This window comes from Gopherus flavomarginatus, chromosome 19, assembly GCF_025201925.1.
Source record: "Gopherus flavomarginatus isolate rGopFla2 chromosome 19, rGopFla2.mat.asm, whole genome shotgun sequence".
Classification (NCBI taxonomy): Eukaryota; Metazoa; Chordata; order Testudines; family Testudinidae; genus Gopherus; species Gopherus flavomarginatus.
In genome coordinates this window covers 6,044,494-6,064,834 of record NC_066635.1, presented here as the reverse complement: position 1 = coordinate 6,064,834, position 20,341 = coordinate 6,044,494, and the positions used below count along the sequence as shown (strand labels likewise).

The window sequence follows — 20,341 nt, the reverse complement described above, 5'->3', positions numbered from 1 at the left end:
AATTGCAATCAGAGTAAATTTTCTGTTCTAATGTCTTTTCACTGCAGTGAGATCTATAAATGGGTCTATCGGTTTTGTACCTTGCTTCAGAACCATTTTTTAAAGAAAATACTGTGTACTTATGTGGCACCTTATGGTCCAGATCTTCAGCTGATGTGCATCAGCAGAACTCCATTGACTTCCAGGGAATTATGCCAGTTTACACCAGCTGAGGATCTGCCCTTACTTCCCAGGATTTCCGAGCAATTTATAAGGTGGATCTCATTCTACTCATTTTGCATAGGGGAAGCAGAAGCACAGAGTGGTTGTGACTTGTTTAAGATCACTCTGTGAGTGAGGGTATGGCTACACTGCAGTATGTCAGCTGACTTGGACTCACAGCACTTGGGCTGCAGGGCTGTTTAACTGCGATGTAGACATTCAGGTTCAGGCTGGAGCTTGAGCTCTGGGACCCTCCCGCCTCACTAGGCCCCAGAGCTCCAACTCTACATCTACAGAACAGTTTTCCAGCACCACAGCCTGAGCAAGCCCAAGTCAGCTGACACGGGCCAGCTGCGGAGGTTTAATTGCTGTTTATACCCTCAGTGACAGGTGGAACTAGGACTGAGGCTTCCTGATATTCAGTTCCAAGCGCTAACCACTTGGTGGCACTTCTCAGTAAAGGACTTACAATTCTTTCCTTTCCTTAAAGGGCCACAAGGCTTGTGCAGTCTTCCAGTTTGCCCTGGAGCGAATGTATAGACTGGATTTTCAAAGGGGCCCCAGGGAGTTAGACACTCTTCTCTCATTGTATTTCAATGGCGTTTGGATGCCTAACTCTCTTAGACTCCTTTGAATATTCCTAAGTCTTTTTGCATTAGTATCTCAAATGTACTGATTCCAGTGTCCCTCCAGAAGGATTTCCAGAAGTGAGTACTGTATGCAATGCCGAAGGCACGTGCTGATTTACAATGAAAGGGAAAACAGTCGAGGAAGTTAGCACCCTATGAGGAAAATACGCAAGGAAAGAACATCCAGGATCCTCCCAAACACTGCACAGGGATCTGAACAGTTTCCTCACATTAAAAAATATAACTCTGATCGAACAAGAACATCAAAATAACACATTGTGGGGGAAGAGGGGCTGAAGACGGACTTGACAGTATTGCGGATATAGCCACAGCCACAAGGAAAACAACAGGGAAAGGAAAGAAGGCAGATGATGGAGGAAGAATACAAAAATCCCAGCAGGCTCAGAGGAAGAAGGGAAGAATATAGACCACATGTGACCTATAAAATGATGATTTTGTTGATTTTGAAATTGATGTGAGTTAAGTGCTTAAATACATCTGAGGATCTGGGCCTCAGACACGCTGGTGATAAGTGTGGTATAAGGGACTGGGCCAAAGCCCATTGAGATCAATGGGAAGATTTCCACTGGTTTCAGCATACTTTGGGTCTGGCCCTAGAGATAAATACCCCACCACCCCTTGTGCCTCACAGATTGTATTACTGTTCAATACAGGGCAAATCTTTTATGGATGGGTCACGGCAACTCTGTCAAAAATCAGGAAGGTCTGTAACAGTTGGAGGTACAAAGTCTACTGTTAAACTGGTGCCTTGCGGTCTCTAAATGAGGAGCAGAACTCAGGTTTCATCAGTTGGATTCATAGGGAGGTTATTTGTCTTTTTATAATATTTGTTTATTTTAAGGACAGTACTTAAGAGTAGTCAATGCGCTTTGGGGTTTGCTCTCATGGGGTCTCCCAAGGTCAGGCCAGGCTAGTACTTCACAGGAAGAAGTAGAAAGGAAACCCCAAGATACTAAGAAGAGGTTGCTTCTGTGGTGCTGTGTACCGTCTGCGTCTGTACTATGCCAAAGCCCAAGTTAGGGGCACTGTGCGGCTGGAGATGCCACCTGGGATGTGAAATCAGAGGCCAACCACCTGCAGCCTGAGACCTGTGTCAGTTCTGTTCTTCCAGTTCAGACTTATCAGTATCGATCACTTCAGACTGATTAGAACTGATGAGACTTCTCATTGAACTGCCAGTGAGAAAATCTGTGACTGACCATAAGGGAAAGGAAGGAAATATCCCCATAGATACGCCCCCATCCAGGCTACTCCCCCAGGTCCCCACCACCACCCCCTGGGCTTCCCAGTCACCTCCCCCAACACCGCCCCCCGGGCTGCTCCCCCAGGCTGCTCTCCCAGGTCCCCCCCACCAACGCCAGCCCCTAGGCTGCCCAGTCACCTCCCGCAACACCACCCCCCGAGCTGCTCCCCCAGGTTCCCCCCCACCAATGCCAGCCCCTGGGCTGCCCAGTCACCTCCCCCAACACCACCCCCTGGGCTGCTCCCCCAGGTTCCCCCCCCCAGCGCCACCCCCCAGGCTGCTCCCCCAGGTCACCCCCCCAGCACCACCGCCCGGAGCTGTTCCCCCCCCAGCGCCACCCACACGGGCTGTTCCCCCAGGTCACCCCCCCAGTGCCCTCCCCCGGGCTGCTCCCCCAGGTCACCCCCCCAGCACCACCGCCCCGAGCTGTTCCCCCCCCAGCGCCACCCACATGGGCTGTTCCCCCAGGTCACCCCCCCAGTGCCCTCCCCCGGGCAGCTCCCCCAGGTTCCCCCCCCAGCGCCACCCCCCTGGGCAACTCCCCCAGGTTCCCCCCCAGCGCCACCACCCCCCCAGGCTGCTCCCCCAGGTTACCCCCCCACGCCACCCCCCAGGCTGCTCCCCCAGGTCCCCCCCCGTGCCACCCCCGGGCAGCTCCCCCCGGTCCCCCCCGCGCCACCCCCCGGGCTGTTCCCCCAGGTCCCCCCCCCCGCCACCTCCCCGGGCAGCTCCCCCAGGTCCCCCCCGTAACCTTCCAGGCAGTTGTTGCCGCAACCTTCCCCTGCCCCCAGCGGCACGTGGCGTTCGGAAGCACCGCCCCCGAGCGCCGATTGGTTGTGACGTCAGTACGGCGCTGGCCGCACCCCCGTGACGATTGGTCGCGGCGGGCCCCGGAAGTGCCCCTGCCCGGAGGCCGCTGAGAGCGGAGCGGCGCTGCCGGTTTGTGGCGCCCGGTCACCGCCATGAGCCTCCGGGCCTCGGTCAGCGAGTGTCTGCGGGACTGGGAGGAGCTGCAGGGCGGCTTCCAGCACGTGCAGGTGCCGGGGGCGGGGGGCAGGTACCTGGGGGGCAGGAGCTTGCTGGGGAGCTATGGGGGGGCAGGCAGGTACCTGGGGGGCAGGAGCTTGCCGGGGAGCTATGGGGGGGGCAGGTACCTGGGGGGCGGGGGCTTGCGGGGGAGCTATGGGGGGGGCAGGCAGGTACCTGGGGGGCGGGGGCTTGCGGGGGAGCTATGGGGGGGGCAGGCAGGTACCTGGGGGGCGGGGGCTTGCGGGGGAGCTATGGGGGGAGGCAGGTACCTGGGGGGCGGGGGCTTGCCGGGGCGCTATGGGGGGAGGCAGGTACCTGGGGGGCGGGGGCTTGCCGGGGCGCTATGGGGGGGCAGGTAGGTACCTGGGGGGCAGGGGCTTGCCGGGGAGCTATGGGGGGGGCAGGTAGGTACCTGGGGGGCAGGGGCTTGCCGGGGAGCTATGGGGGGGCAGGTAGGTACCTGGGGGGCGGGGGCTTGCCGGGGAGCTATGGGGGGGGCAGGTAGGTACCTGGGGGGCGGGGGCTTGCCGGGGAGCTATGGGGGGGCAGGCAGGTACCTGGGGGGCGGGGGCTTGCGGGGGAGCTATGGGGGGAGGCAGGTACCTGGGGGGCGGGGGCTTGCCGGGGCGCTATGGGGGGAGGCAGGTACCTGGGGGGCGGGGGCTTGCCGGGGCGCTATGGGGGGGCAGGTAGGTACCTGGGGGGCAGGGGCTTGCCGGGGAGCTATGGGGGGGGCAGGTAGGTACCTGGGGGGCAGGGGCTTGCCGGGGAGCTATGGGGGGGCAGGTAGGTACCTGGGGGGCGGGGGCTTGCCGGGGAGCTATGGGGGGGGCAGGTAGGTACCTGGGGGGCGGGGGCTTGCCGGGAAGCTATGGGGGGGGCAGGTAGGTACCTGGGGGGCGGGGGCTTGCCAGGGAGCTATGGGGGGGGGCAGGTAGGTACCTGGGGGGGCAGGGGCTTGCCCGGGTGCTATGGAGGGGCAGGCAGGTACCTGGGAGGCAGGGGCTTGCAGGGGAGTTATGGGGGGGAGGCAGGTACCTGGGGGGCGGGGGCTTGCCGGGGAGCTATGGAGGGGGCAGGTACGGGGGGCGGGGGCTTGCTGGGGAACTATGGCGAGGGCAGGTACCAGGGGTGGGGGCTTGCCGGGGGCAGGTACCGGAGAGCTATAGGGGGTGGTTCCCGGGGTGGGGCTGCATGTGCAATGAAGTTGCGGGGGCTGGGAGGTGGTGCACTGGCCCGCAGGGGCTGGATAATGTCTCGGCTCCCTCAGGCTCAGACCTGGTTTTTTATCTGCCTCCCCCCCGCCCCCCTCCCGATTGTCCTGGCGCGGTGCTGCGTGGTGCTGAGGGAGGGTCTTGTGCCTTTGCTTGGGGTGGCCACAGGCTGCCTGTCTCCAGGCCTGTCCTCCCCACCCCCTGTCAGTGATGGGCTGGGAGGACACAGTGCTGGGCTCCATGCTGCAGGCCCAGCGGGGGGGGGGAGGAGACCAGAGTGTGGCCTCTCCCTGGCATGGGGCAGGTGCATGTGGGAAGCAGCCACGAGGCCCCAGCAGCCTCTCCAAGCTCTGAGGGCTTCACACACCTTCAAACTTACTGTCTGGGTAAGACACTAACTGATCCCTGACCTATATGTGGGACACAAGATGTGACTTGCCTGGCAAGAACCTTTCTAATGGTTTGAGCATTGGTCTGTTAAACCCAGGGTTGTGAGTTCAGTCCTTGCGGGGGCCATTTAGAGATTTGGGGATTTAGCTGGGGATTGGTCCTGCTTTGAACAGGGAATTGGACTAAATGACCTCCTGAGGTCCCTTCCAACCCTGATATTCTATGATCTGTGAACCCAGCGATTGCGCTGCCACCCACAGCCTCTCAACTGTACCCTACATCCCTGCAGAAGGCTGACCCTTGCACTGTGCCCAGAAGGGTGGTACACCCAAGCTCTGGTGGACAGAGGGGGACATACATCTTGGAGTTGAGGACCCATCACTAAAAATACCGTACTGGCACCCCAGTCCTGTCTGAGTCCCAGGGGACTCCAGCGCTTCCGCTGATCACAACCGTTGGGCTGTGTAGGGGCAGAGGCAGTAAGGCAACCAGATGACCAACAATTAATGGTTTCATAGGATAGTTCCCAGCACCGTACAGTCCCCTCAACAGGCAGTCACTACAGGCTGGCACTGCCTTGGGAGAGGCATTCATCCAGTCCCGTATTGTTCAGGGTGGATGTGATGCACGAGTAGCCACTGATTTTGGAATATCTCTCGTCTCCATTATTTTATATGTTGCCAAAGGTTCTTTCCACAACAGATCCAAATATTTGCAAAAGAAATGTCTTATAATAACAATCTGTAATCTCTGGCTCTGGAAGAAAGTGGATATTCAAGACATGCAAGAGTGGCCGTTTGGAGCCTCTATTCTCATTTATTTTCACATCGAATATTAATCATTCTACCTCAGCCACCCGTCGGGATCAGGGCTCTGCTGTGCTGGGGACTATATAGATGCATAGTGAGAAATGGTCCTGCTGTGGCCAGCCAAGCTTCTAGCCTGGAGGGAATTTTGATCTTGACTTTATTAATGCCATGGCAGGGGGTGAGGGGAATGGTGACCTTTAATGGAAGTGTAATGCTGCTGCTCCAGCAATGTCCTTACTCTGCCTCCATTGGCTGCTGAGTGAATTATGACTCTGTGACTCTTATAATCTGTTGTCAAAACACCCACTGGAGGTGTGATCTCAGGCAAGGGGAGAAGAAAAATTTAATGGAGGTGAAATAGCAGAGAGCCGTTCAGCCCCCATGTTGTAACCCTGTCTGTGGGAAGCAGGAGGATTTCATTGCTGCTGAGCTTCTCATTCAGTAACTGAGTCTACCGTGTTTGGCCGTCAGTTTCCCTCACGTACACTTTGTCAGTCAGTGATCAGTGGAGTGCTGGGTGACCTTCCCCATCCCTGTTCACGCTTCCTTTACTCTCTCTCCTGCGTTGGCACATACTGGTTAGTGAGTGTCCTTGACAACCAGGACTAAACAGTTTCATTGGCTGAGGAAGCCCTCCTGTCTTTTTGGGCTGAGCTGTTTGGGATTTACATCGTGTGCGGCTGCAGCTGGAAAGGAAACAGCCTCATTTTAAGGTCTGTTTCCGAAGGCTGTTATCTGTGGACAGGTTCAAAGATGCATCTGTTTTACTGGGAGGCTCCTGCCTCATGACTGTTTTCCTTTCGATAAATGATTGAATGCTTTAACGTGTTCACTATGGAGTGAATACACTACAGTGTGTTTGTCCCATTGCCTGGTGTGACTTATATTACACATACTGTCTTGTACGTTGTTCTCCAAAACATTTTGTGATCTACATTGTATGAATGCATGTCACCTTAACTCCCCTCCTCTCCACTTGGTTCTTGTCCATGGTACTTGGGTGGTTCCTGTGTCACTTAGATTGGAGACCTACCAGTTGACATGCTTCATGGGAGAAGATTCCTCTATCCATGTCCTTTTGATGGAGACCATGGGTGTAGCGTATACTCAGGACAGCCTTTCTTCACCGGCTCCTCTCAGATGCTGATGGCTTTTTCCCTCTTGGGACAGTCTGTGAAATTCCTAATCAGTCAGTCTAGTGCCCTTGACAGAATAAGATTTATTAAGACTAGAAAGAGATCAGATTCAAGGAGGGCTTCTCAAAGTCATCTCAGTGACAGAGCAACATGTCCTGCTTTTAGAAATCCCACCCTAGAACAATAAAGCCGGTTTGTGTGACACATGTAGCGCTGTGCTCTACAGGAGGGATGTGGTATAAGAACACTGGACGAGGACTCGGGAGACCTGGGTGGGGTTTCGGCTCAGCTGCGGGCTACCTGTGTGTCCTGGGGTAAGTCAGTGTGTTCTGTGCGAAATGAGATACAATTTCCTTGCCTTACAGCTAGTAGCAGATATGTTCTACCAAATAGTAGATGAAATGGCATATTTATGCCAAGGTTCTATCTATTTTAGGTCCCTATTTGGCCCCTGTCACTCTAGCATCTGAGTACCTCATAATATTTAATCTTCAGCACCCCTGTGAGGTAGAGAAGTACCACATCACACATGGGAAACTGAGGCATAGCAAGACTAACTGACTTGCCCAGGGCCACACACAAGTCTGTGGCACAGCGGGGAAGTGAACCTGAGCTTCCCAAGTCCTAGCTAGTGCCCTAACCCCTAGGACTATCCTGCCCCTTTAATAGTTGCAATTAGTGACAGTAAACATTTGCTTCTGGTGCGACTACACGGAGGAGTTAGACGTTGTGCCTCCTGCTCACAAAGTGCAGTGAACCTTACCACAGATTGCCCAATGTTCCCGGTCCCTGGCAGGGCGCACAGGGCTAAAGTCAGAGCTGTTGTCAGCGGAGCTGTACTTTATTACACCAGGACTCAACTTGTTCTGGAGCTGTGACCTCAAATGACTAACCCCTATCAGGGCCGTGATGACAGGCTGGGCATCCGTTGCTGCAGCCTGGGGAAGGGGTTACACTCTAGGACAGTGGTTTTCAAACTGCGGGTCACGACCCAGTACTGGGTCACAGAATGTAAGGCACTGGGTCATGGCGGCTCTGGTCAGCACCACTGACCGGGCCATTAAAAGTCCCATCAGCGGTGCTGCCTGGCTAAGGCAGGCTAGTCCCTACCTTTTCTGACACCCGCTCCTGCACCCCAAACCCCTCACCCCAACCCTGAGCCCCTTCCACAACCCAAACCCCTCATCCCCGGCTCTGTTGGGTTGTGGGCATCAACAATTTTCTTTAACTGGGTCACCAGAAAAAAAGTTTGAGAAGCACTGCTCTAGGAAGACACTCAGCCTGGGGGAGGGGCCGTGAATGGAATTGCAGCATGGGGCCACACTAGGCGTCAGTGAAGGGCTTTTGCGTTCCCCTGTGTAATAGTGGGAAGTCAGGAAAGCTGCGGGTGTCCTGGCTCAGAAACAGCTGTCTCTGGTACTGTCACTGTTTCCTGGACATCCGGCTGCTGATGCATCTGCTTTGAAGGACTGTGGTCCTTGCCAAGTACTGTGTTCACTTGTGCTGGCTCCTGCGAAGGCTCTCACAGCTGCTCCTAACTTGAGTGTTGTGGCCAGGTCCCACTCACACACCCCCAGCAGAGCACATGGGAGTTCTCCCGGAGTTAGTCATAGAGTGAGGGGTTTTCTAGCCCCATTGGTTGTTCATATTCCCCTTCAGAGGCTCGCAGCCAGAGCTTAGGGGGAAGGAAGCTGCTCGGAGAAGCTCTCCAGAAATCAGCATGGCTATATTGCTTGGCACAGGTTACAGCCAGGAATGAACTGCTGCAAACTTTCCTGTGTGGTTACAGCAATTCACCTCTGGCCTGCCCCCCAGCATTCGAAGACCAGGGACTCTCAGATGGCCTCTTGATTGGGGCAAATAGGGGCACCTGAGTGACACCAGCCAACTCGTTCCACTGGCATCTCAAGATGTGCTGGACTCCAAGCCCCCTGCTTGGTTGAGGCCCTTCTGATTTACCAAGCGCATGTGTGCGCCTCTCCCCGTGCTGAGCTGCTACCCAGACTCAGAACTACGCCTCCCATCCACTGATTCCCACGGCCTGTCAACGAGAAACCCTCCTGCTCTTTCTCCTGCGCAGAGTCGCTGCTGCCCTGGTGAGCACTGACATTTCAATCCCTTGTCCACACAGTGCGGCAGGGGTGTGATTGGTAGAGTGCTCTAACTGCCCGCTGTAGGCTCTGCTGGTGGGAACTAAATGGCAGCTGGTTTGCGTTAGGACTGCTTTAGAAGGCCCTACAAATCCCCCACCTGCAGCCTGCTGTAGACAAGCCCTTAGTCTATCCTGGAGCCAGATTCCTCCCAGTTGCTGTGGGGAAAGGGACAGGGTGTGTGGCAAGCTACCGTCTGTCTCTCAGAACTTTCTCAAACCCTGTTTTATTTAACTCCCTGGATATCTCCTGTCCTGGAGAAGGCTCAGTGAAGCAGGGCTCAGTTAAGAGAGACAGACCACTTGGCGAAAAACTCCTTAAACTCTCTTTACTGTCTCCGATCCCACATTAAATCAACTGCATCTACTCTGCTCTCCTAGTGCTGACCCACAATTAGGTGTGGGGAGTGGGAACGGAGGGGAGCCTGGTGCAGAGACCTTGAGGAAAAACTTCATCTTGGCCCAGAAGAGTTAAGTGAAATGTACCAGAGTTGCTGTGTGAAGGTTTGAGGAGGCGGCGAGAGAAAGTGATGTAATCTGCTCTCTTCCTTCACCCTCGGAATAGAAGGGACAGTCTCGTGCTTGGGAAAGCGACCTGCTCCTGCGATACCTATCCTCGTTTTGCTCATGATCTGGCCAATCTGTGAAAAGTGGGCAAAGGGCTAATCTAACATCTTAACAGATTCAGTTCCTTCCTCTTCCCTGCTACAAGCAGTGGGGTAAAGAACATGCGGTTTAAGGAGCAACTTGCGAAATAACAGTGCACTCAAAGCTGGTCTGCTTGCACCACAATGGGCAGATTAAAAGGCAGAAAATTTAAATTGGGTGGAGAATTGTTTTTAGCCATGTAGAACTAACCTGTGGGACTCCCTGCTGCAGGACACAGAGAAAAGTAATTTTAAAAGGGAGTGGCTAGAACACTGGGCTAGGGCTCAGACTTTGGTTCTGTCACTGACCTGCTAGGTGACCTTGGCCAAGTCATTGTGCCACTCTGTGCCTCGGTTTCTCCAGCTGTAAATGAGGCTAATGATACTGACCTACTTCCTAAAGCGTTTTGAGAGCTGCTGATAAACGCTGTAGAAGAGCTTGGGATTCTAGATCTGCAACTGACAGGTCATTATAAGCCTAATTGTGAGCTCGGCTTTAATTCCATAGCTGAAGGTGCTATTCTGAATTGTTCATCAATGTCAAACGTAGCATCTCTCAGCAGGCTTTGAGGAGAAGGGTGAGCATTGACGTGGCAAGGGCTACCACTGATTTTCCAACCCTAAAATGAGACTGGCACCTACGCAAAACAGGGCAGCATCTCAGAGACAATCGGTGCCATGCTGCAGGGCATCACCCATGATCACCAGCTGGGGGAAGGCAGGGGCTCCTTCCTCTCCCAGACCATGTCAGTCAACACAGTACTGGACCAGTCGGTATTACAGGGACACCTTCCCCTGAACCACCTGCCACTGCTGGAAGCTGGGCTCTTCCCGCATGCCTGGTCTCTAGGGCAGCTTTTAGTTAAGCAGCTTCCCCTCCGTCACAGTCAGGTCCCCGCTGAGCGAACTTCGTCTTGGTCTGGATGGGAGGCTGCTGGGGAATGCTGATCCAGCTCGTCCCTTCTGGTTCCTGGGGTCTGGAAGCTCAGCTGTCTGTCTGAAATGGAGGCGTGGGGCAGGGTGCGGGAGGGAGATGCCGTAGGTCACCCAGCAGGTCAGTGGCATGCTGGGAAAGGAAGCCAGGGTCTGAGGCCTAGTCTTGGCTTCAGCGAGAGGTGACTTCTCGCCAGCCATTCGTTCCCCCTTCGGCATGGTGAGGCGCAATGGAACGCAATGGGCAAGCTTATTCCAGCCGAACAGCGCCCCCTACGGGTGTGCGTGAGAACCAGTCTCTAATGGAAGCTGAATCCCAGTTTGGGACTGCACGATGTGTGGGGGTGAGACTCTTGGCTCTGGGCTCACCTACCACTGCTTGTAAAGGCTGCATCAGGCCAGGGAAGCAAACCCCACTTCTCCGGTCTCAAAGCATTTACCCAGTGAGTTTCCCAGGCCCCTCCTGAGGTGAGAGTACCAACCCCATATGGAGGGGCAAATACGCTTCCCAAGCGGATGCCACGAGTCAGCGGTGAAGTTGGGGATAGTTCTCAAAGGTCCTGCCTCCTGTTCCTCTGCTCAAATCCCCAGCCCAGCCTCCCGGAGAATTAACGGGCTCCCAGCTGAGGCACCTGGGCTCACCCCTGGTCTGTCCTTTCCATTGCCAGGAGGCCCATAAGCTGTACAAGCAGAAGCTGGAAGAACTAACCAAGCTGCAGGATGGGATCTCCAGTTCCATTGCACGGCAGAAGAAGCAGCTGAAGGAGCTGTCTCTCGCCTTCAAAAAGTAAGGAGCTACATGGGGCAACATAAGGAGATCCTTGCGGAGTCCTGGTCAGAGGGAGTGTGGGAGCCTAGTGAGGAGTGTTCCTATGCCGTGGAGTGCTAATCAGGGGAGGAATGGTTTGGGGTGGGTGAACCATGGGGGCGGGGTAGGATGAAGGAGCTATTGCTTCTCTCATACCCTCCTTTTCCAGTAGTTCCTTCGTCCCCTGCCCACATTAGACATCAGCCCCCCGTGCTGACTTCCTGGGCTTAGAAAATTGATAGTTGCTCGTTCATGTTGGTTTCCCCCGTGCTGCCTCTTAGCCTAGGTCCCATTCTGAAACTATGGGGCAGACCCAGGGATTAGCTCGCAGGTTTCATCCCCCTGTTAGTTCTGAATTAATGTCTCAGTTCCTGCTGTCCTGTGGTGGGACAATGTCACGCAGCAGAAGCTGCTGGTCCATCTTGTCAGACTGAGTCACGTTCCTTTCCCCAGCTACAAGTCCTCCATAACCGCCGAACAGGAAGAGTCCATTCGGGAGATCCAGAGCCTCATCAAAGAGAGGCAGAGCATCTTCTTTGAAATGGAGGCGTATTTGCCAAAGAAGAATGGGTAAGAAGCCGTTCCATGGTCTTGGGGTCTTAGCCAGCAGTAAAAGGACTGAAGCTATTGACTTCTATGCAGCAGTTACCAGAGACTGCTTGGGTTACCAGCCAAAAAACTGCCCAGACTCGATCAGCTTTGACTCTGGCAGGATGTCAGTGAAAGACCTGATACACAGCTGGTGCTAGTTAATTTCTCATCGCTTCTTTTCAGTCTCCATCCTCCTGATTCAAATTCCAAGACCCCATTTCCACTGGGCTTGGGAAAATCTTGCAGTGACCAGCCAGAGACAGATTAGGGTGGGGCCTTGGCACAGTGAGTTGCCAATTCAGAGCAGAGTATAACCACTGGGACTGGTTCCTTGGAGCAACAGTGTCTTTGGACATGAAGCTCACTCTCCAGCGTGCGCTGGTGTTGTCCCATGGCCAGCAGCCTGACCTCCTGCTGGCTGGGCAAGAGGCCCATTAGTGCAGTGTTTGAACAGATGTTTATTCTAGGGTAACAATCTTCCATTAATGCAGTAAAGTCGGGGTGAACAGTGGCAAGTGCTGCTTAGTATCAGGTGAAGGTGAAAGCTGGGGGTGGAGTTAAGGTCCCACACAGGATGTTTTGGGTGTGTTACCAGGCAGCAGAGCACAGGCCTGCCTATGTTCCTGGTTCCCCCGCACAGCATCAGTAATGTGCTGAATGGAAGGCTCCTTGCAGGCTGGCAGAGCAGGAGTAACTATCCCAGTCCTGGGGCGGGAACTGCCCCATATTTTCCCTGATGTGCTGTGTAGGGTTCCCCTTTCCATACCCCACTAGTGCTAATGGCTGCCATTAGCACTTTCCTAAATCCTCCTGCCATTTACTTGGTTGTGACAGTGGTGGCCCCTCTATGGTCCAGAGTTCTCGTCCCCAGCAAACGCTACTCACTATCCGGGGACCCTCGTGAGCATTGGTGGGGAGGTCCTAGGGAGCACAGGTTCTGTGCTTGGCCATACTTCTCCCAACTGCTGCAGGTGCCTGAGGCAGCCTTGGGCAGAAGCCGCCTTCCACTGTGTTAGTGACAGAGCTGCGTCTGCGTCATTGACAAGTAGAAGGATGGGCGCCTGTCCCAGCTGGTGTTCCCGCAAAGGGACCAACGGATGAAGGAATGAGGCTATGTACGTCTGCACAGTAGAGCATGAGCGTAGCAAAGCGTGGGCGTTGAAGCCCATACGATGCGTGTGAGATAGCTACACGTTAGCCATGCAGCAGGAGCTGATTCAATCTCAAGTACTGCCACTGTCAGAGCGGTGCAGCTGGCCCCTGCCCCCGTTGGCAGCGGAGGGGCTGTATGCCTCCTGCGTATGTTCTCACTTCTCCTTCCATTCCTGTCTAGGTTGTACCTGAGTCTGGTGCTTGGGAACGTGAATGTGACTCTACTCAGCAAGCAGGCTAAGTAATGCCCCTCTGCTGTCCAAGGGCAGTAGAATTCCCTTTACTCTTGGAGAGGAAGGTCGTCTTCTGCTGGCATATCTGGCACTGACCCTTGCCAAACTCTTTCCAATCTCAGCATCTGCAGAGACCCTCTTCCACCGGCAGACTGATCGTCACATTGACCCTCCCCAGGGCTGGGTTTAGGACACTCCCTTCCCCAGAGTTAATCTCTGATACCTGACCTTCTCTTGCATGTTCTTGCAACTGTCCTGCCGCTGGCCGGGGTCTTTAGGTCAAGCCTTGATGGGAGACCTACCAGGAAAGCACAGGCTTGTTAGTGGTTCAGTAGGTGGTGGTCTTCCCTCCCAGTTAGGGTTGGTGGATTTGGGCTGGTCTAAGGGCAGGCGGAGCCTCTGGCAGCACAGAGCCCCTAATGCCATGTTGGGACATCATCCAAGACTTGCTCAACCAATAGCCCCAGCACCCTTCCCTACAGCATCTTGGGTCTCCTGTGTAAAACCCAGTAGCTCATGGTCCAAGCTGGTATGGCCGCAGAGTCTCTCAGGTTTACCCGCTTGGAGATGGCCCTTGTCCACTGATGGTTGCCTGAAGACTTTGGGATTATTCTCTGTACACCATGACCCTTCGCTGTGCTTCCCTGCAGGTTTGCTTACAAAGATGAGTACGAGAAGTTCAAGCTCTACCTCACCATCATCCTGCTCATCATCTCCTTCTCCTGCAGGTTCCTTCTCAACTCCAGGTGAGTCTGTAGCGCAGCAAGATGCTGACCCAGCCATGTGGGCAGCCTGACAAGAGACCATCTCCTGGGCTGGAAACCAGGGTCTGCTAACACCGCTTAGGTGATATGCATGGGATCTGCGTGGAAGGTGTCGGGTTGAGTAGCTTCTGACTTAGGCTGCCATCGCCGAATGATGGGAATGAAACTGCAGACTGGTGCCTCTATTAGGATCCTTCAAGGACTGTGGGGCTACGATAGGATTGCTGGAGGTAACCAGATCTTGAGCTGAAACGTTCTCCTGGTGGGCTGGAGATGGGACCCTGGATAGTGGACTGAGCCGATCATGTCTCACCAGCTTGGATCCGGTTTGCAGGTGTGCAGCATCGCTGCTGCTAGCCCACTGGGTTCTGATGTGGTTGAGGCTGGCCGGCCATGGGGAATGGTACCCACCTGGGTGAGCAGTCCAGGTGCTGAACAAGGCTCCTCCACAAGTTGCCCCCTCCTGTCCCCCCCCGCAGTAGGGTGGGATTTTCCTGGGGCCTGTCCTGCAGTAAATTTCTATCTCATTGAAGGCGTGAGGAATGTAGCATCCAAGGGGCAGCATGGCTGGCCTGCGCTAAAGGCTTATGGTCTGTAACTGACTTGGGGATCAGGACTCTCCAAACAGCCAGTGACCCTTCTGCGTGCACTCATCGTGGCTGCTCAGTGTTGCTGTACCTGTCTCAGCATCTGGGTTTCTATACAAGAGGCTTCCACCCCTCTCCATGTGGCTGGAGCAGCTCCTGACTGAGACCAGAGCTGGACTTGGAAATGCCCATTTAGGGGTGCGGTCAGTCCCCTGGCTTCTCAGGAGTGTGCTCCTGTCTTTATTCCAGAGCCACGTCATTGCTTTCACGTCCTTCCCAAGGAGCTTGACCTTACGTGAGCAGGACAGGTGGCTTCATGGTTTGGGTTGTTTCAGTGCCACACTTATATTCCCTGCCCTTGTTTCTGCAGGCTAGGCAGGCTTCGCCTGTCGTGAGCCCCCCCACGCCACGCCCCTAGAGGCTATCCCAGAGCTTGCCTCCCAGCAGCAGGGGGAATGCACCAGAAAGCTTGCGTTGCATCGCATCCCTTCCTCCCCACGGCGCTGGGGTGGCTGTTCCCAGCAGTTCTAGGGTAGCAGGAAGCTGCTTCATGGGCGAGACCCTCAGCCCAATCGGTTGCTCTGCACATGGGCTGAAGGAGAAGCAGCACTGCGGCTGAACTCTCCTGCAGGGGGACATTCAGAGCTGCCCTGCAGTGAGCTCTGCCTGGTTCCTGGGGGAGCTGCAAAGGCCCTGCTCTGCTCCCCGTCTTCACCGTCCGTTTGTGTGTGACAGGGTGACGGACGCTGTCTTCAACTTCCTGCTTGTCTGGTACTACTGCACCCTCACCATCCGCGAGTGCATCCTAATCACCAACGGGTCCAGGTGAGCAGGGCCCCGCCCTCCCACTGCCACAGCCTCGCCCAGGCTGAGCAGACCGCCCCCGACCTGCTGCATTAGCCTGAGCTCCAGGGGAGCCCCCCACTCAAGGTCGCCTCTGCTAACTGGGGGAACAGCTTGCTCAGTATTGTGACGTGCTCCCGGGGAGGGTCGGCAGTGTCTGGGGAGGGGCCATAGGAGGAGACCCAACAGCTACTCGCTGATTACCGCAGTCCCTGCTTTGTGCCACGATGCCAGCTGAGCCTCTGTCCTGGCCCTGTTTTCCTCTCACTCCTTGTGAGCACTGGGGTGCTGCTGGCCTGTCTTCCTTGGCTGGAGGGCCAGCCTGGCCTTCGCCTCCCTTGCAAGCCTAGCCCCACCTGTGTGGATGTCTAATTCCAGCTCCCTCTTCTCTGCTCCCCCAGAATCAAAGGTTGGTGGGTTTTCCATCACTACGTCTCTACCTTCCTCTCAGGCGTCATGCTGACTTGGTGAGTCTCCATCTCTGCCCGTCGCTGGGGATCCCGCATCATCCTGCTTCCTTGTCCTCTCCTCCCTGGCTCGCAAGTTGGGCTGTGAGGATGTGAGAGGACAGATTTCACCTGGGTGGGCTCGTGCCAGCCTCCCCCTAAATTGGGTCCCTGCAGCCCTGGGGGCCTCAAAGGGAGTAGCCAGGGAATCTCTGACATCACCCGGGGCTTTGGGACACTCGCAAATAAAACCCATAGAGCAGGCGGGTGTCCTGAGCGTCTCCCGCTGTCTCTTCTCTCCTGCAGGCCGGATGGGCTCATGTACCAGATGTTCCGAAACCAGTTCCTCTCCTTCTCCATGTATCAGAGTGAGTGTCTCTGTGTGGGCGAGGGGCGAGCCTGGGTGGTGGGCTTTGGAAACGCAGCAGGAGCCTCCGGAGCCACGAGCTCCGATGAAGTGGGTATTCACCCACGAAAGCTCATGCTCCAAAATGTCCGTTAGTTTATAAGGTACCACAGGACTGTAAGCTGGCGGCTGCCTCCCTCTCCTGTTAGCCTGTTTCAGCCGTGCCCTCTGGGTCCACAGCGCTTACAGGGGGATTCTTTGATGGGCTGGCAAGATCCCCAGTAGCCATGAGACGGTTTCTCCTCCCTAGTGCTCTGCGAAGCTGCAGGCTTGGGAAGCGGTGACAGAGCACTGGCCTGGCCTGCATAGGGCACTGCCCGGAGCTGGGAGGGCCTGGTGAGTGGGAAAACACTGCAGGCCAGTGGCTCGCATGCTGGCAGTTGTGCAGGAAACTCTCCTCTCCTTGCAGGCTTTGTGCAGTTTCTCCAGTATTACTATCAGAGCGGGTGCCTGTACCGGCTGAGGGCGCTGGGGGAGAGGCACAACATGGATCTCACTGTGGGTAAGTTGTCTCCCGTCTCCCTGCCCGTGGCCAAAGCCGAAACAGACCCCACCGCAGTCTGCCTTGGCAGAAGCTGCAATCTACCACTCAGCTGGCTGGCGTAGCAGCAGAGACACTGGCTTGGAAACAATCAGGCCCTGAGCCTGACTTCATGCCCGTGGGGCAGCTTGGCCCATCCCCAAACTCAGTGCAGACAGTCGGGAATCTGGGGGCCGGAGCAGCCCCATTGCTCTCTCCCTGAAGCTCAGTTCACTCGGGGCTGGTTGCACGGTTGGTGTTCCCCTTGCTGGCGTTACGGCAGGGCATGGGCTGGGTCGTCCCACCAATGCCTACCTCCCTTGGGGCCGCTGGGCATGTCTCTAGGGTACTTGGCTCGGTCGCTCTCCGGCGCACCGCTTGTCCCATCTGAGGGCACGTGTCAGGGGTTGTGCAGGTCAGTTGTGCATCAAGGGAGATGTAGTCCAGCCAGAGGTCCCAGCCCCTAGAGGAGAAAGGGAGAGCAGAGCATCTGAACTACAACTCCCATGAGGCATTGGCACCAACTGGAGTGGGAAGATTTTGGTTCCTTATAAAATTTTCTGCAATCAAGTTTTCTTGTGGATAGAAACTTTCCACCAGCCCTCCCATTCACCCCCAGTGTGCCACATGCACCCCTCCTTGCTTTCCAGCACTCTTCCCTGGCTCTCAAAGCTGCTGCTCACCCAATCTCCTACAGCGGGCGGCCCTGCCTGGCCAGCCACCTGGGAGCAAAAGCCTGTCTCGGAGCTGTAGGATCCTGTAGGATACCAGGGTTGTCCCTGATGTCTGCGTCCCTTGTGTGTCCAAGGCTGCATGGCTGAATCCAGCCCCGTATTCACAGCGGTAAGGCACAGAACCCCCCTGTTGCACTGAGTTCTAAGGCTCCCTTCATATGTCCCATCTCTGCAGAGGGCTTCCAGTCGTGGATGTGGAGAGGCCTCACTTTCTTGCTGCCGTTCCTCTTCTTTGGCCAGGTAAGTCCGCACCATCCGCCCTGGGCGTCTCTGGCATGGGGGCTGTGCCCGCGGGGATTCGAATGGATTTTGTGGTGCTTGCTCGCAGCCTTGGAGATGGACGACAGGGAGGGGGAGCTATCACCCATGTGCCTGTGGAGGAGAGAGTCTAGGCTGCGTTTGTGCGAGCAGAGTGCCTGGGAGGTGCAGGAAGCTGGGGAGTGAGAGTCTGGATGGCTCCTCCTGATAGAGGCCTGCATAAAACAAGACCCCTTAAATACTTAAATCGGCGTCTCTGCTGAGCAACACCTGCTCTTGCCTTGTGAGTTGGACTTTTCAGAGGCGGAGCTGCCCCAAATCCCAGCAACACCCAGAAGAGCTGCTGGGTGCCTCGGGCTGGGTATTTGGGTAGCAGGCGGCAAGGCCCATGGCGCTGACTGGGCTGGGTTTGCTGGGGACCACCTTACATGAGTCTCCATGAAAACTCCCCCTTAACCCCGCGTCTCCTTCAGTTCTGGCAGCTTTACAACGCGGTCACCCTCTTCCGTCTGGCCAGACATCCACAGTGCAAGGAGTGGCAGGTGAGCCAGCGGCTTGGGCAAGCGTATCCTGGGGGGGAGGGGAGGGGAGGGGTGGGGTGAGGTGGGGCAGAGCATGAAGTGAGGTGATGCTCCCACCTCCCACTTGCTGCCAGGCCTCGTCCTCCCAGGAGCAGCTTGAGTGCTTGGGAGAGGGAGAGGGGGAGTGTGTGTGTTTGTGCGTGTGGCCATTCTCCTGTGTAAGGATCGCAGCCTCTGGCAATTTCTCCTCCTCCATTTCCTGCTGCTGAATGTGCAGTTTGGGGCTGGGTGCCAGATTGCGGGGGTGTCAGAACAGGGGGGAAGGGCCCACCTGTGCCCCCCCCCCCCCCCCCCCCCCCCGCAAAGGCAGAGAGCCATGGGGCTGGCTAGGAGCTCAGGTCTAGTCCCTCCCCCTGCGCTGAGGCAGGAAAACATCTACATGCAGCAGCGAGGTCTGAGTCTGGCTGCTGGGAAGTGACACAGCTGGAGGGTGACTGACTGGGCTGTGGCCCCTCCTAGTGGCTAGGAGATCCCAGCCCAATACAGCCTCTCGGGCTCCTGCTGGTGGGTTAATTCTAGTGTCTCCTGTCAAACTCTCAGGTTCTCATGTGCGGGCTCCCCTTCTTCGTGCTCTTCGTGGGGAACTTCACCACCACCCTGCGGGTCGTCCAGCAGAAATTCCAGAACCAGAACCAAGAGGCTAAGGCCAAGTGAGAAGAGGAGCTGATGCTGAGACTGGGCGGGAGGGGGGCTCTCCTGCCCCCCCCTCCCCAGCCTTCGGTCTCGTAGCCATGCTCCAGGCTGTGCTGTCCGCCACTTCTCACCCCTTGACGTGTGCCCATTCCTCAGGGGCAGGCCCACAGGGACCTGACTTGGTGCTGAGCTCTGGGGCCTGTCCGGGGAACCTCCGGGGAATGTGTGTGATCCAGTAAACCAAGCTGCTGAAGTCTAATGCACATGCCTGAGGCGAGGCTCCCTCACAATCCTGGCCCTGGGAAATGCTGCTTTTGGCTGGAGCCGCTGTGCACCTGCTGCGATCTCCCCAGAGGGCACCGTTGCCAGCCAGGCAGTCATCCCACTCTGCCCCTGAGGGCATTCCCCTCCCTTTGCTCCAGAAGTAGGGTGACTAGGGCAGCTACTCAGATGTTAATGTGACCCCTTCCTTGGGGGTCAGGCTAAAGCACTACCATGAACAGCAGCTAGCGCCAAGCAACCAGAGCACTGAATTGCCCATGACAGCTGGTGGGGCAAAGCCTCTTACCTGGCTTCTGCTCTGAACCCTCCAGGGGGGCCAGCTGGGCTTATTCGAAGCTCCCCTCCCCCTGGACAGTGCTGCTGAGACAAGGGGCAAACAGCTCAGCAACTCTTGCTCAGAGACCCAGCCCATTGCATGGAAACAGGCTCCTTGCTTATTTGCTACTGAGTCCCTGCTGGAAGCGTGCGGGCTGGGAGAACCGGCTGCAAGACTGTCCCAGGCCCATCATGGGTGTGGATTCCCCAGGCCTGACTCTTGTGCGAATCACCTTCTAGGGATGGAAACGCATGCTTTAAAAGTGTTCTGACCTCTTTACTACAGTGCTCTGCATCCTGCGGCCACTATGCAGCCTCTGCTCCAGCAGGATGCTTTAAGGGGACTCTGGAGCATGATCCTGGAACTGGGGCAGCCTAATGTCCTAACCTTCCCCCAGATCAATTCATTGGGCAGCAGAGGGAGAGAAGAGATGCCAAAAAAACTGTAAAGGAAGCAGTGTGTGTAGCTGGTGCTAGAAAGTTGCTTGGGGATTGAGCTCTGACTTCCTAGCCAGCAGGTTCCCTGTCTCCTCGCTGGAGCAGCTGTGCTTGGCTGGCTTGTGAGCTGCTGGGGGAAGTCTGAGCAGTTACCAAGCTTTGGTTCGGGGAAGTCATGTCACGGAGGGAGTTGTCGTAGCTGTATTAATGTCTGTGCCTCCTTTGATAGGAAGCTCACCCATAATAAAGGGAAGAAGGGGCGATCCCTTCCCATGACAGAGCTGTCTCTGACCCCAACTGCTCTTAATCCACTGGTGGGATGTTTTGATGGAAGGAAGAGGGCTGGGGG

The 20,341-nt window shown here is 56.1% G+C and overlaps 1 protein-coding gene across 1 annotated transcript; it reads left to right on the top strand.

Annotated features, from left to right (window-relative positions):
* Nucleotides 1-2,979: 2,979 nt before the first annotated feature.
* On the top strand, nucleotides 2,980-20,270 carry TMEM120A (transmembrane protein 120A). The gene is made up of 12 exons (XM_050929121.1): nucleotides 2,980-3,131; nucleotides 11,070-11,188; nucleotides 11,663-11,779; nucleotides 13,134-13,193; nucleotides 13,836-13,931; nucleotides 15,272-15,361; nucleotides 15,781-15,846; nucleotides 16,132-16,193; nucleotides 16,641-16,733; nucleotides 17,661-17,725; nucleotides 18,217-18,285; nucleotides 18,865-20,270. The coding sequence occupies exons 1-12, from the start codon at nucleotides 3,057-3,059 to the stop codon at nucleotides 18,976-18,978; spliced, it is 1,026 nt and encodes a 341-aa protein (XP_050785078.1). The 5' UTR covers nucleotides 2,980-3,056; the 3' UTR covers nucleotides 18,979-20,270.
* The last annotated feature ends 71 nt before the right edge of the window (nucleotides 20,271-20,341 follow it).

Coding starts and splice junctions, on each gene's coding strand:
- TMEM120A (XM_050929121.1), top strand. CDS start 3,057: ATGAGCCTCCGGGCCTCGGTCAGCGAGTGTCTGCGGGACTGGGAGGAG. Junction 11,189..11,662: donor CTGTCTCTCGCCTTCAAAAA/GTAAGGAGCTAC, acceptor TCCTTTCCCCAG/CTACAAGTCCTCCATAACCG. Junction 15,847..16,131: donor TCAGGCGTCATGCTGACTTG/GTGAGTCTCCAT, acceptor TCTCTCCTGCAG/GCCGGATGGGCTCATGTACC.